A 15491-nucleotide genomic window follows, 5' to 3' on the forward strand; every position below is an offset into this window, starting at 1 on the left:
ATATTGCCTAGGCAGTAAAGTTATTTTAGAGACGATTTTGCCAAGATTTCATTCATTTGTGATGGAAAACAAGACGAATATTTATAAAATATGGTCAAGTGTTCATTGTGATGCCTATATTTCACTAATTAGGCAGCAAATGCTAATTAAATTCATTTCTCTTGCTTAAACGTCGATTTATCCCTGCTCAGGTCTTTAGAATACCTACAAATTAAGTTTTATGCCTATACCTGATCTTCATTTTAACAGATATTCAAGTTTTTATTTATTTATCAAAGAAAAAGTAAAAAACTCGCAAAGAAATAATAAAAAATTCATTTTACTCCTTTATTTCACTGATTCCAATCACTGAAAATGTTTTATATTATTATTTAAGTGTGCTAATCAACTCACTTTATTGCCTACACACAGAAATAACATTTAATAGGTATTTTGATATCAAAACGCAGTTTTTCATTAATTTTCTTCAATTTCTTGTATTTAATATTTCATATTTGAATTTGTCGGAAATAAATATTGTACACATGTGCATTTAAAGGTATAGTACATCTATTAATTCGATTATTACATCTACGGCCAGCAAATCATTTATATCTGAAGATATATACGCTCGGTACATTTATATAACAATGTGTATTCGTGTGATGGCGACAGTGTCTAGTTTTGTGTAGGTATGGTGTAAGAATTGTTAAATGCATTCGTTTTAAATTACAATAGGAACATAATTCGAACCAGAACAAAATGTACAATCTATACATATGCGCTATGAGAGAAATATTTACAATCAATTATCGTAGATGCACGAGTAGAAATTATTTATAAAACGAAATCAATCGAGTATTATCACAAAAACGATTCTTTCTCTTAACTAAACGTTCACAACTTCAATTTCAACCACAAATCCATCTCACATCAGTCTCTTTGTCCGAATAGTTAAACTAAATATTATTTTTCTTATTTACAACTTGCACTAAAAAAATGTTCAATACTTTTGAACGCAATCCTGCTGATAATAACTGGTTGGCGGTGGTCGATAAGTCGGAGGGCTAGGTGGAACATTATGTCTAAAACTAGACAATTGACAACTGGCCGGAGCCGCACCAGTCTCGAAGATCAAGTCACGATAACCAGACGCATTCGTAGCAGACTCAGGACTCGTCTCCGGGCTATACCATGGACTATAACGTGGAGTACCTTCTTCACCGGCGGACGCCGCCGAGGACACATACTGCTGTGGTGTTGCACTGGGACAATACGCATACATCCCTCCGGAAGATGGATGTAAACGCGGTGAGTAACTATGATGATGCTGCTGTTCCCTGGCGGTCATCAATGAATCCACACTGAAAGCAGCCGCCGCGTCCATGGCTTGCAGGGACGCAGTCACATCGGAGATAATATGCTCGGTTTGATGATGATGCGCCGCCGGATGGTGTACTATAACCGACTTGGTATCATGATACTTATTCATGCATTGACTCAGCGTTGTCACATCAGTGGGTTCCCGCTTCGGTTTGATGTCCAATTTTGTTTTGGTGTCTTCAGGTGACAACTGGGAGTTGGAGACATTCGAAGATTGATGTGTTTGATGATGATGGTGATGCTTATCCTCCAGACGTGGTTTAACCAGAACAGAATCAACTTGTCGCTTCATGGCTTCTTCTTTCTCCTTCATAGCGTCTTTCTTTTTGAACCGCCTGCGACGACGGAGGTAGGACCCATTGTCGAACATGTTGTAACTATCTGGGTCCAGTGTCCAGTAACTACCCTTGCCTGGTTTCTTATCATCACGTGGGACTTTGACGAAACATTCGTTGAGGGATAAGTTGTGTCTGATGGAGTTCTGCCAGCCTTGTTTGTTCTCTCTGTAGTAAGGAAAACGGTCCATGATGAACTGATAGATACCATTGAGGGTGATTTTTTTATCCGCTGCGTTCTGGATGGCCATGGCGATGAGTGCAATGTAACTATACGGAGGTTTGACCATATCCTTTGCAGCCGCGAGTTGATGTTGCTGGTGTGGCCAAGCAGCATAACCATATCTGGAGTATTGCTCGTAGGTGTAAGGGTTGGCTGATGCTGAGACGGCGGAAGGATAACCGCCTCCGGTCGCATGGCGATAGTACGCGTTCTGCTCGCCGAAAATCGTATGCATTTTAAATGGTTTTGTTGGTAAACAAATGCGCTGGGATGAAAATTGGCAATTTTCAAAGGCAAACACGACGAGACGACACACACACTATACTCTCTTGTGGGTTGCTTTAGGTTTTCCTCTTTACTTTGGCGTTCTCGTCGCTCGCGCCGGGCTGTTTTATGTTTTCATTCCAATCAATCTTCCGAAAACAAGTTTAGCTCACTTAATATTATGATACACAACATGGGGCAGTTTACACAGAGATTAAGTAAAAACAAGACTACGTTGCGGCGCGCTCGCCGGGACACAATGTTACTAGTGAAAACAGTGCGAGGCGCGACGACGAAGCGGCTGCGCCCCCCACTTTGGTGCTGGGATGCGGCGCACGTTGCCAACGCGCCGGATACACCCAGCGTTTTATTCCTGCCAATCGGCGAGCGGTAAGGGTGCGATCAATTGCGCACCGGTTAAAGTCTAACAGGATTTTTGTGTGAGGATGGTGTTGGAAGGGAAGTAGAGAGGGCATTGTCACGCCCATGTTGGTAGCGTAGCTTCCTGTGTTGCATACACACATAGAAAACAAAATTGTCAATGTCAACATGTCAAAATTGCCTACACCAAGCAACTCACGCAAGTATTCTGTACTTTCTGCACTATGCGATAAGAGATTTCAAATTCCAACACTTTTTAGTTTTGTAGTGTAAAGATATTGATTTTATTCGTTATTCACACATCACGCAAGTTATGCATGCTTGTTTCGTGTGGTTCGAATTTTCATACATTTTTGGACTTTCCGGTGTGTCGCACGTGCTTTCCGCTTGGCGTTGTCGTAATCTGCTTAAGTGAACCGAGTTGTAGACGTGCGAATGTCTCGATGGTTGTGTTCATGCAGAAGTCGCAAGGACGCAAGGTGCGTCTTGCAAAGTGCCGAGTATTAACGGATTAAGAAGTTACTTTGCAACCGACTGTAAGTTTCGACATTTTACGCATTGCTTTGAATGAGATTCACGACTTTGCGGGAATTTACATGGATTTTCCAGCTGTAAACTAAAAACTCAAAATAGCGCTTTTGTTAATTGATAAAAACGTCAAAACTTGAAGTGAATTGAAGTTAAATCTCAATAAAAACTGTGGACAACAGTTTTACATCAATTTTTGGTCTTTAATTTTGATATTGTGTTAATTTGTAGTTGAAAATACAAGAGTAATTTGTTTTTATTATTATTTAGGTAGGTACCTACATGTAAAAATGTTAATTTTATCATAACTTGCCTCAAATTTTAAGTTTTTGGTAATTACGACTGATTTTATTAGCTAAAATACAAGAAAATCAAATTTTTTAAATTTAAGTTTCAGTTTATTAGGGAGTTATGAATATCAGACGAGAAATGTCAAAAGAAACTTAAAATTGCATCACAACACAATAAAAATATTAAAACCAAAAATATCTTTCACTAATAATCATTTAATGTAACATAAAACATTGAAAAATAAAAAAAAACATTAATCAATGACATTTTCAGGATTATAGATTATGTTTGGAAAGATATTAAAGCCATCTGGTGGTAAAAATATGCAACTTTTGAACAATTCTTATTTTCAGTCCTTAACTTCACATTATTTCTTATTTTCTTTATAAAAATCTTGTATTCTTAAAAAATGATGGAAGCTTTATATAAAACACTTGGAGATTTTTGTCTTTGCAAGTTAAAGTCATCCTGAGCCACTTTGAGATGCGCAGTAGCGCGGGAGTTACGCGAGGATTAGTGGAACGTCTCTGTTATTACAGTTTGCGTGGAAGCATTGGAAGACGTTCTAATTTAGGGAAGTCGAGTGTTGGGATCGAATTTATTACTAAAACAACACCGCGCCGCGCGTTGAGCGAGAAGACACCCTTCGAAAATCAATACACGAAACAAAACAAAACAAAATACGGAAATCGAGAATTACCCATCCCTACTTCTTCACCTACTCATACTCCTCATTCATTCAAAAAATATTCTCATCAATTGAAATAGGCATACAGGTAATTATAAAAAGAAAATAAAAATGAAATGCATAATTCACTTTGTCATCGTGAATTATAATAAACGACAAAACACGCCGTCGGTCGTAAGACTAATGGATTCACCGGGATGAGATGGGATGAAGCGAGGACTAAACGAGTACACGTGTCGCCATAAATACATCGCTCACGCCCGTCTCACCTAAAACCGTTCGTGGAGTCTCCGGCATTCCGACACCGCCGACGCCGACGCTCCTTGATGGATTACACATGTAGGTGCGTTCGACAAATTTCCTCGCTTGTCGCCGTGTGTTCTTTTAATAAATTAATGCATTCCGAGTCGCTGCGAGCCGTGTCGCGCACCTTCATCGATTAGCGACTTGTACATAAACATTTTAGTGCTATTCATCGATAGATGGCGTTTATTTACTGTGAAAAAACGTTTTTTAGGTTGGGAAACGAGAATGCGTATTTTAAATTTAACGATAGATGGCGTTGTTTTACAGGAAAAAAACTGTCGAAATGCTTTTATTTAAGTTATAAAACATCTTGATTTAATCAAATTTTAGTTTTCTAAGCATTCTTCATCCGTTTAAGCAATTCTTCGATTAGCAACTTGTACATAAACATTTTAGTGCTATTCATCGATAGATGGCGATGATTTACAGTGAAAAAAATGTTGAATTGTTTTTTTAGGTTAGGAAACTAAAATTCGTTGCAATTAAGGGTTTTATATGAATAGTTCTAAATGTATTGACAGATGGCGTTGTTTTACAGGAAAAAACTGTCGAAAAGTTTTATTAGGTTAGAAAACTAAAATTTGTTTAAATTAAGATGTTTTATAAGCATTCTTCATCAGTTTAAGCAATTCTTCGATTAGCAACTTGTACACAAACATATTGCAGTGCTATTCATCACTAGATGGCATTTATCTACAGGAAAAAAGTTATTATTATGTTGGGAAACAAAAATGTGAAAATGTGCCTGAAATAAAAGGTTTTATATATGCATTTTTAATCAATTTTAGTATTTCATTGATTAGCCAACTTGTTTGCAAACATATTTTCGCGCTATTCAGCACTAGATGGCAGTGAAAAAATGCCGAAATGTTTTTCTTCGGTTGGGAAACTAAAATGCGAAAATGCGTTTGAATTAAGAGGTTTTATCGACGCGGGGCGGATCGAATAGCGGGCTGGATGGTTAATTCCCTCGGCTCTGAATAAACACTCGGCGCCCTCCTTGTATAAACATTGAGCGCTAATGCCGCGCCGCCGCAGCCGCACTTCGAGTACTGTTTGCGGCTCGCATAGAAATTACAATTAGCACATTCGCACTCACCACTATTGCACACCCCTCGGCGTATCGCGATAAAAGTGGCGCGCGACCAGAAGCCCGCCATCATATACGGATGAGCGGGTTTCGCACGAAATTGGCCTTATCCTTTGCGACGCGCCGCCGCCAACGCATCTGCATAATTCAAACATTTCCGTTTCGACTGCTTGCCACCACATCGAGATCCGCCACATCCCGGAAAGTTATTCGCGGAATTTGCAAATGCGCAAATTTCGTTTGTTTTCCATTCTAACTCTCATTTACATGGGTGTATTATGTCTACCCTTGATGGTGGAATGGAATATACGAGAATTGACTAGACATTGAAAGTTTTGGTAAGCTTTGCTGTCAGAAGTTGTAACGCTTTTTGGAAAAGGGTTAGATTATATTTTCGGAAATTCATGCATGCAGAAAATTAAACCCGCATAATATTAATCATATTTTTTGTTATACTGACTAGTTCATGCGGAGAATAAGTAGGTAGCGCTTTGATCTGCCCCGTAAGGGAGATTGGCATAGTTTGATTAACAATTGAATAATTAATTAAACAATTTTGAGATAACGAATCAAATAAATATGATCAAAAACTTAAAGTTTGATCATCACGCGATAAAATATTATCTGTTTGAAGATATCTGATGATTGTGTTAAACTAATAATTATTAAAATTAGAAACTTAAAACATTGAAATGTAGTTATAGGTACTTTCTTCATAAATCTGTTTGGTATTAATTTATGAACCTATTAAATATCTTATCATAAATTTAATGTAATTTAATCATCAGTTTTTTTTTCTCTGTTTGAATTATATTTATAACTTTCTTCATTTTTTAAAATCAAAAATCGAAAATTTTCATTATTTTTTACTGTTATTAATTAATATCTTTGTAACCTATAAATTTACACTAATATTTTCTTGAAAATTTGACGTTGACTTAAGTTTTGAACATATTTTCGTTAAACTTTTATTAATTACCAGATTATAACAAAAGTTACAAAGTAATTTGTGTAAATTCTGCAATTTACCTAAGTGTTATAGTCAGCATTAATTGTAAAAATGATCTAATGTGTTATGAATTTTGTTCTTAGAACAGGGAAAATAACATTTAGGTATTTCCCAATAATTTTTGTCTAATTTAGGGTTAAACTGAATTAAATTTTCCGCTTGAAATCCACACGCATGTTTACTTAGTATAAAATGCACACTTTCAGCGCAGGCGAACACGAGAACAAGATACGACCAAGCATACTGCAAGCGCCCAGATGAATCTTGTCACATCAATGTCAATCAGTGTTTGGTGTTTCCTGAGACAGGCGTCGGACCTCCTCCGCACTAATGTGTGCAGCGTATAAACGCTGATAAAATTCGTGCATCTCGTCGCGGCGCTGCCAAACGCGTAACTGGATCTTTTCACTACCTCACTACCTACAATTTCACAACTGTTTAACAAAAACAACACCAACCCTTGTTGTTTTTATACTCATACCGCACACCCATAGGCACACAGAGTTAAATCTAAACGGTAAACTTTTGATATATTTTGCATGCGTCGTGAATGTGTATCATTTGGCGCATGTAAGTGGAAACTGGAAACGAAATTCGAATATGTCAACCAGCGCGCACAGCTAAATGGACTATTTATTTGTTTTACTATAAATATATTTATTCAATAAACATATTTGTGCGGAGAGACAGGTTCGTGACAAGCGTGCGCCGCGTGAATAAAACGGTTAACAGGAAAAACGTTATGAATGAAACAGAAACGAAATGTGAATGAGTAAATTCATTTGTCGATGCTGATTATATCATATTTAAACACATGCATAGACGTGTACAATTATCATGCTAGGCTCGAAATTTAAATGAAATGAAATTTATGTTGATTTTCAGCGAGAGTGAAGTTTAAACTGTTTACAAATCAATTAATCGTGCATAATCATAGCACGAATTTGTCATAACAAACAATACTCAGCTAACAACACAATCAATATTTGTACTCGACACCTGTATTATGATTTTTATCATCAGCTTCACTGGAAAACAACTTCATTAATTTATTTGCTCATTATTGTAATAATTTCGTTTTTACTTTTTAAATTTTTTGATTTTTACGTGAAAATATTTCGAAATTTTATGATTTCTTGATTTGTATAGGTGTAAAATTCATATTTGGTTGTTTATCCAACGCACAGCCGTCACGCGCGTTTTTCGAATGTGAATAAAAACTGAATCGATGTGGCGCGCGTTGTGAATGAACCGAAATTAAAGTAAACAATTTCCGAACGAAGGCCTTTGTGTGCAATGGGTGGACATGGACATGCCTTGGGTGGTTATGGCTGTGGTTAAACTCGTTGAAATAACTAGCCCTAAGATAACAAGCGGTCTCATCGGCCTCTTGAAATTTCGGTTTTCTTACTATGCGACGGGCGATGACATTGTGTCCAGTTCTGGGCGTCGCTTGGGAGGTTCATTGAATTTTTTCGGTGTGGACGAGCTTCAAGTGAGGACACCCACCTGTGATGCTTACAATGCCGTCGAGGTGTGAAAATTCGAAGGGCAAATATTAACTAATGTTGATTATAGTTGAGAAGGTGAGAGGATTTTCTGCTTTTCAAGTGGTTGTGAAAAGAATTAATGAATGAATACCTTGGATTCATTATCTGCAAGTATTAATATTGAATTATTCTATAGTGTGTGCTAATTAGATACTAATTAATCGGATAATACTAAAGTTAATGTTTCTTTTTATATTTTTCATCAGCATATTGACAAAATTGTCAATATCTTTCTATTTCCAGCGTTTTCTTACTTATTGTACGTTGCTCCAGTTACACTTCTTGTATAATCTGAGTGAATGATTGTTTATTAGTGCTTTTTGTATGTTTATATATGTTGTAAGTATTTGTAATTTTATTTTTTCTGATAAATATCCTAAAATTGTTCTTTTGCAGATTATAAATTAGTAGTTTCATGAAAATACCTTGTTTTAGTTGAATAAATACAAGCAATCTCAATGACTATTATTGGTAAATATTGTACTTTCATTTTATTTTCAATTGTAGCCTGTTTTGATCGAATTATTTGCTAAAATGTTTAATTTTCAGTTAGATATGTACGAATATTTATATGCATTGTTGGTTGCCTACCACGATATAATAACTATTGTGCTTTGTTTCCTAATAAGTAATTTATGAGTTTTTCTGGTGACTGTCCTCAGTGTCCTCTCCCATGAGAGGACACATTGCGCATATTTCGAATTGTATGCCTGCGAGCCGAATCCGTAGAGCGCGCGCATTCGTTTGCTCGTCTCGCAAAGTCAACGCGGCTGAATAAACACATCCAGCGTGCATCACGGACGCAGAGGAAAAAGGATAAATCCATGCCCATGTTCCGCTTCGAACAAAGTCGTTGCTCTATTTTATTTTCGTACAACATCAACCGTATTCGCATCAATTCGGTATTGCCGTTCGGAATAAATACATATTATCAGTAGGTATTCCACCAACACGAAGAAAATGCAAAATGAATAATAACATTTCACTTGATTAAAACGTTTTAAACATGCAGTATACGATTTTTTTGTTGTCTCTTAAAATAGAAATTAAGATTTAGCTTTGAGCTTAATAAAGCTCCCGCCGTAATGAATCAAAAACTTGAGCGTTGTAACCGAGACTGAGAATGAAATTGGATTAAATGTCATAACTGTATAAATATTTAGCTTTTGTTACCAACTCAGCGCTGAGAATGAACTCTTCAACCGACTTTTTTCATTCTAAAAAAAGCAGAAGAAATGTCATGGCTAATACACTTGAATATCGAATATTTATTGCACATAATTACCAATACAAATTAAGATAAGCGACGATTTCGAGTTTGAAGTAGGTATTTAAAACTAATTTATGTGCTTTTTATTGCTCTGTTTTAAATTATATTGTAAAGAAATCGTGTCGCACATTTGTTAAGCGCACTTCAATGACTCGGAGTAAATTTGTTGACGCACATCGTTGCTCGCATTTTGTTTATGCTTTGTTTACGTTTCGTTGGTGGCAAAAGAACGCGTTTCCTCTTCGCTCGTCGCGGCGTTGACGTGCGTGCATCCAAACAACTACCGTCTAGCTGGAAAATTCGCCCGGTTCTCACACTCTTTTTCTCCTCGCCTAGACACTTGTGTCGTTTATGTCGTCTGAGATTGAGTTATCAACAGTTTCAAACACTTGAAAACGATTTGATTTAGATTTCTTTTTATCTAAAGGCTAGATTTACATGAATGTGAATTATGAGTAGGTAATATATGCAACCAACAAATCATCTAGTAATTTATAAAATATATTTATTAAAATAATTTGTAATTTTCTTGGATTTTACAATTTTGTTTGCGAGTTTTACATGTTTACTAGAACACAAATTTAATCAGTTTCTGATGATACCCACAGGGCGAAACATCTAAAACTCACAAACAAAATTGTAAAATCCAAGAAAATCACAAATTATTTTAATAGATATATTTTATAAATTACTACCATGGATTACGTATTCAACTTAGAAAACAATAAAATCATCTAGTGAAAAGTTGTAAGTATAGATTGAATTTTTTTTATTAGTTTATTAGGTTTATAGGTACCTACTTGTGTTTTAACTTTTTAAGAAAACGGTTTGATTTAGGTAGGTATATGACTCTTTACTTCAAAATTTGTAGGTATAATTTGGGTTTGATTAAATTGACATTCTTTTTATACCTAATACCTATAGGCAACCAAGTATTCATCTAGAGTAATATTGTATATTGTATAGGCATAACATAAAAAAATGATATTAATGTTTTTGTAACTTATGCAACCCACATTTAATATAATTTAATATTATATGTTTTGTATAATAAAGGCAACCAAAATGACATGCACGGTGGTATTTGATGAGCAAACAATAATTGTTTATGTTTGACTTGTTTTTGCTTGTTTTGACTTGTTTCTCTAAATGTAGCAATATTCTAATTGGAAATGTGTATACAACGATATAGCATTCAAGCCTGAAAAGTTGCTTATTTTTCTATTTACGTATCGTTTGCGTACGGGAACGCGTTTGATAATTTGATTATTTGTACGCTTAAGTATAAGTTTATTTGCTCGCAGGAAAAGGAACAAAGCGAAAACATTCGAGCCACTCATTGTTATTATATTCCTTCGAATATATTGTGCCCACACCGCCACACGGCAAATGAATGAGTGCACGAATGCATTTTTCGTTCTCTACTAGAGAGTATTCGAGCTGGCGGTGAGTTTGTTTCTACTATTAGTTGTAAAAATACACAATCTGTCATGACCTTACCACAATATAATCGGCGGCGCTCGTTCTCCTTCTCGCTTCGACATTGTTTACGCCCCAACGGGATGGGATGTTGTTTCAATGTTTCAAGTTTAACATTTCCGATGAATATTTCGGGCATTTTAGCCTAAAACATAAACAAATATAATAGAAAATCGACGTGTGGTCATGCGGTGTCGTAAATTATAACCAGAGTTTATGTTGTCTATAAATTCTAAGCAATTAACGCAATTAAAGTTTATTTTTTTCGGTTTTGTACTGTAGTGTTTGAATGTTTGTTTGGTAGTTGTCATGGTGACCACTCGTGGCGCTCGTGTTGTTTGTTGTCCAAACTCATCGCCATGATATAACCAAGGATCCAAAATTCGCGCTGCGAATACCAAGCCTGCTGAGGGTTCGTCATGTGCGATGAAATAACACTTCGAGAGGGCAAAACACTTTAACCACCGACGGCGATGGCCGATGGCCGCACGGACAAGCGACCATTACGTGCCAACAATCATACCACGTGGACACAGCATAAATTAGTAATAACTGCGTACAATGTGAATATGTTCAGTGAATAAAAATTATATTTAAGCGATGAAATTATCATGAATCAGGCCTTGAAACATCACCATCAGCGCACATCAGCATAGTTGATTTGATTGTCGCGTAACAAAAGAATTGTGCGCCGGTGTGTGCGTCCGCGTGAGAATCGAAATTGTCGGCTCGCGAGCGTAACAATACGCCGTGATAAAAGTGCGGCCGGGAAAGTGGCAACATGGCGTCGTGACCAATGGGAGCGCGTGCCTCGCGGGCCCCCCGTTTCCGCTTCGGCCACTTCACGCCGCGGCCGCAGCCTGCGCAAATATTATTCTTGCGCCCCCTCCGGTTGCCGCGCGCCCTTTACATATCACTTCATATTCCATTCCGTACGTGCGGACGGTCGCCGACCATTATTACGTTTGTTATGCCATTGCCCATGTGCGTACCCTTTCTTCCTCTCACGACATGTTATATTCATATAACATTCATGAAGCGACATATCCATTCGTTTTTGTTACAAAAATCACTTCTGAAATCATAATTTATTACTTTTGATCATAGCGGACATTCTTTTTGATTTTTTTACTAAATTATTATATGACTAAATATGTTGCAAATATTTAATTTATTTATAATATAATTTGTATAAAAAATACAATAAATAAATAAATTTAGACTATGTATCATCATCTATCAGTAGTAATAGTGTACTACAAATCAGAAGTTGCACACTAACGAAACCTAGTAGTATACATCCGACCTAAATTATTACAAAATTACAGATTCCTACAAAGAACTGTCATTAAAATCATCTGTGCTAAATTTCTAAAGTAACCTCAAAATATAAATAAACCGAGCTTAAATAATACATTACAAGTGAATATTTAGCATTAAACATAAAAAAATATAATAATTTAAATAAAATTCAATCAATTGTGCGTGCGTTTTGTGATTTATATTGTGTTACTCACTAAATATTCTTCTTGTGAAACATTTGGCAATGACATAGTCATGTATCGACAATTATTTGCCTCATCTCCAGTGCCATATAAATTAATTCACAACAGTTTGAAGAATTTTACTCTTTTAAAAGACACAGTAAGCCACAAACAAACTATCCAAGGATGTAGAAATTTTGGAATACACCTTAACAAATCTGTAAGTTGCAATATTTATTTCATCATATTGAGTTTTACTATTAAATATCTTTCATATTTAGAAAACCAACCAATTAGTCAAAGAATATGCGGCGGTTTGTTCCCTGATAAGGCGTTCAGGCTTAAATGACATCAGTAAACTTCCCAAATACTTATCAGTGAGAGATTTCCATTCATCTCCACAAAAATATCAACAGCCCAACAATCAGAATCCCAATTCTGATAAGAAACCAAAAAAGGATGAAGATGAAGACAATAAATTATCTTCTCTATTAGCAAAGGCTTTTCTATGGATGTTATCAGCTTATATGGTTATTGCAGTGATTTCCTTACTGTTTCCTAGCAGTAATCAACCAGAAGTAAGATATTTTCACTCTTTTTCCACTTCAGATTTATTTAAATGACATGTTTTTGTTTAGGTTGTAAGATATGTGTCCTGGAATGAGTTTTTATACCAAATGTTAGCAAAAGGTGAAGTAGAGGAGATAATAGTCCGCCCTGATGTGGAAATCGTCACCATTATTCTGCAGGAAGGTGCAATAATCAAAGGGAAAAAAGTTGAGCACCGCACGTATCACATGAATGTAGTTGACATTCATAAATTCGAGGATAAACTACGCCAGGCTGAGCGTAGATTGGGAATCCGCGATGGTGTACCCATCACTTTCGAACGTGGTGGCGATACTGCAGGAAAACTCTTGATATCTTTGCTTCTGGTTGGCATAATTGTATCAATTTTGGCGAGAAGTCGAAGTATTAGACCACCAATTAGTATGGATACGTTTGTATGTTATTAAATAGTTACAAGCGTCAATTTATTAATTTTTTTTGTTTTTCGTAGACACAAATGGGTCGTGCTAAATTTACTCTCATTGATCCTCTGACAGGACCAGGAAAAGGTGTTAAATTTGCAGATGTTGCTGGCTTGCATGAAGCCAAACAAGAAGTAATCGAGTTTGTTGATTATCTCAAACGTCCTGAGCATTACAAGGCTCTCGGAGCGAAAGTTCCACGTGGTGCGTTATTATTGGGCCCACCTGGATGCGGTAAGACACTTTTGGCCAAAGCGGTTGCCACCGAAGCGAATGTTCCGTTTTTATCCATGGCTGGATCGGAATTTATCGAAATGATTGGCGGATTAGGCGCTGCTCGTGTTAGAGATCTATTCAAAGAGGCTAGAAAGCGAGCACCCTGTATAATCTACATTGATGAAATTGATGCTGTGGGTAGGAAGAGAAGTGGCGAGGGTGGTATGCCTGGTGGAGGTACAGGCGAGAGTGAGCAGACACTGAATCAACTTTTAGTTGAAATGGACGGTATGATTAGTAAAGAAAACATTATTATGTTGGCATCGACGAATAGAGCGGACATTTTGGACAGAGTATGTTTTTTTATTGTAATAAGTATGATTGGTTGCATATCTTTTTTGTATTTAAGGCGTTATTACGTCCTGGACGTTTCGATCGTCATATTTTAATCGACTTACCGGATCTTGATGAGCGCAAGCAAATTTTTGAACAACACATGAAGGGAATTGCTTTGGAACATCCAGCGTCGAATTACTCACAGAATTTGGCATATCTAACGCCTGGTTTTAGTGGTGCTGATATTGCGAATGTTTGCAACGAGGCGGCGCTGCATGCGGCGCGCTACAAAAAGAAAAAAGTACTTAGAGCTGACTTGGAATACGCTGTAGAGCGTTTAGTTGGTGAGATAATTATTATTTAAACAATTTACTTTATATATTTACTTAATGCATCTACAGGTGGAACTGAAAAGCGCAATCATGCAATGTCTCCGCAGGATAAACGAGTTGTGGCTTATCATGAATCGGGCCATGCTTTGGTTGGCTGGATGTTGGAACACACGGATGCCTTATTGAAAGTTACTATTGTTCCCAGAACTAATTTAGCGCTGGGTTTCGCACAGTATATTCCTAAGAATCAGAAACTGTACTCTAAGGAAGAGGTAACATGATGATGCATCAATTGAACTCTGAATTAAATATTTTCTGTTTAGTTATTTGAAAGGATGTGCATGACTTTGGGCGGTAGAGTAGCTGAATCATTGACTTTCAATAAAATTACAACTGGCGCACAGAATGACCTCGAGAAGGTCACCAAAATGGCGTATGCACAAGTCAAAGAGTACGGAATGACAGACACAGTTGGTTTGCTGTGTTTTCCTGAAGAGGAAATCAAAGAACGTGGCAGTCGACCATTCAGTAAACGGCTGGCTTCTACTATTGATCAAGAAGCAAGGCAGTTAATTGTTAATGCATATAAAAGAACCGAAGAGGTTTTAAATGAGAATAAGGATAAACTTCAACTGGTAAGCAAAATTAAATTAAATTTAAAATTATATTCTTAAATGTATTAACGTTTTAGTTAGCAGAAACTTTACTTAAAAAGGAATCTTTGAACTACGACGACGTTGAAAAGTTAATAGGTCCGCCCCCGCATGGCAAAAAGAGACTTATTGAACCAGCAGAGTTTGAAAAGTTGATTAGCGAAGGTGCCGCACAAGATGATAAAACAAAACCAGCTGGAAATGATGTCAACTCATCGACGACAACCTAAAACGACGCGATTTTTTGTTAGAATTTTGTTAACTTAGATGAATTAAAATTATTTAAATTTAAAATCACGCATGCGCAACTTTTGTTATTGGTCAAAACCATAACTTGGTGTAGTGTGAGTTGAATATGTTATGCTGTTTCCCGAAAGTAATGAATTTAAATGATTCATCACAATCATCACTCAATTGAGTTATAAACCACTCCAAACTACTGTCAACACGCTGTGAAACATCCGACGATGTATGATGGGTTTAAATTAGTGGGTGCCCACATGTTTTACCCACAAAAACGCATCACTACGCTGAAAATTGCCGGCGTTACTTGGAAAAAACGAATGTAAATACACAAAATGTCTAAAGTTCGCCAAAAATGTTTGTGTTACACACACATTGCGGATATCACGTAAAATTATGCCAGTTTTATTTTTAATCATG

General features: G+C 36.5%; 2 protein-coding genes across 2 annotated transcripts; one reads left to right on the plus strand and one right to left on the minus strand.

Annotated features, from left to right (window-relative positions):
- Positions 1 to 449: 449 nt before the first annotated feature.
- LOC135802868 (fork head domain-containing protein crocodile-like) lies at positions 450 to 2432 on the minus strand. The gene has a single exon (XM_065316490.1). The coding sequence runs from the start codon at positions 2153 to 2155 to the stop codon at positions 983 to 985; it is 1173 nt and encodes a 390-aa protein (XP_065172562.1). The 5' UTR covers positions 2156 to 2432; the 3' UTR covers positions 450 to 982.
- Positions 2433 to 12118: 9686 nt separating this feature from the next.
- Positions 12119 to 15122, plus strand: Spg7 (SPG7 matrix AAA peptidase subunit, paraplegin). Its single transcript, XM_065316508.1, has 8 exons — positions 12119 to 12480; positions 12542 to 12838; positions 12899 to 13264; positions 13321 to 13860; positions 13917 to 14187; positions 14245 to 14447; positions 14499 to 14810; positions 14867 to 15122. Exons 1-8 carry the CDS (start codon positions 12334 to 12336, stop codon positions 15056 to 15058), a joined length of 2328 nt encoding a protein of 775 aa, XP_065172580.1. The 5' UTR covers positions 12119 to 12333; the 3' UTR covers positions 15059 to 15122.
- The last annotated feature ends 369 nt before the right edge of the window (positions 15123 to 15491 follow it).

This window comes from Atheta coriaria, unplaced genomic scaffold (genome assembly GCF_025399875.1).
Source record: "Atheta coriaria isolate IRGN ID8LTWV9N9 unplaced genomic scaffold, Caltech_Dcor_3.1 hic_scaffold_64_pilon, whole genome shotgun sequence".
Taxonomy (NCBI): domain Eukaryota; kingdom Metazoa; phylum Arthropoda; class Insecta; order Coleoptera; family Staphylinidae; genus Dalotia; species Dalotia coriaria.

Excerpts from the sequence above, each read along its gene's own strand:
- LOC135802868 (XM_065316490.1), bottom strand. The coding sequence starts at position 2,155 with ATGCATACGATTTTCGGCGAGCAGAACGCGTACTATCGCCATGCGACC.
- Spg7 (XM_065316508.1), top strand. The coding sequence starts at position 12,334 with ATGTATCGACAATTATTTGCCTCATCTCCAGTGCCATATAAATTAATT. Across the intron at positions 12,839-12,898 it reads CTAGCAGTAATCAACCAGAA|GTTGTAAGATATGTGTCCTG; the intron begins GTAAGATATTTT and ends GTTTTTGTTTAG. Across the intron at positions 14,188-14,244 it reads CGCTGTAGAGCGTTTAGTTG|GTGGAACTGAAAAGCGCAAT; the intron begins GTGAGATAATTA and ends ATGCATCTACAG.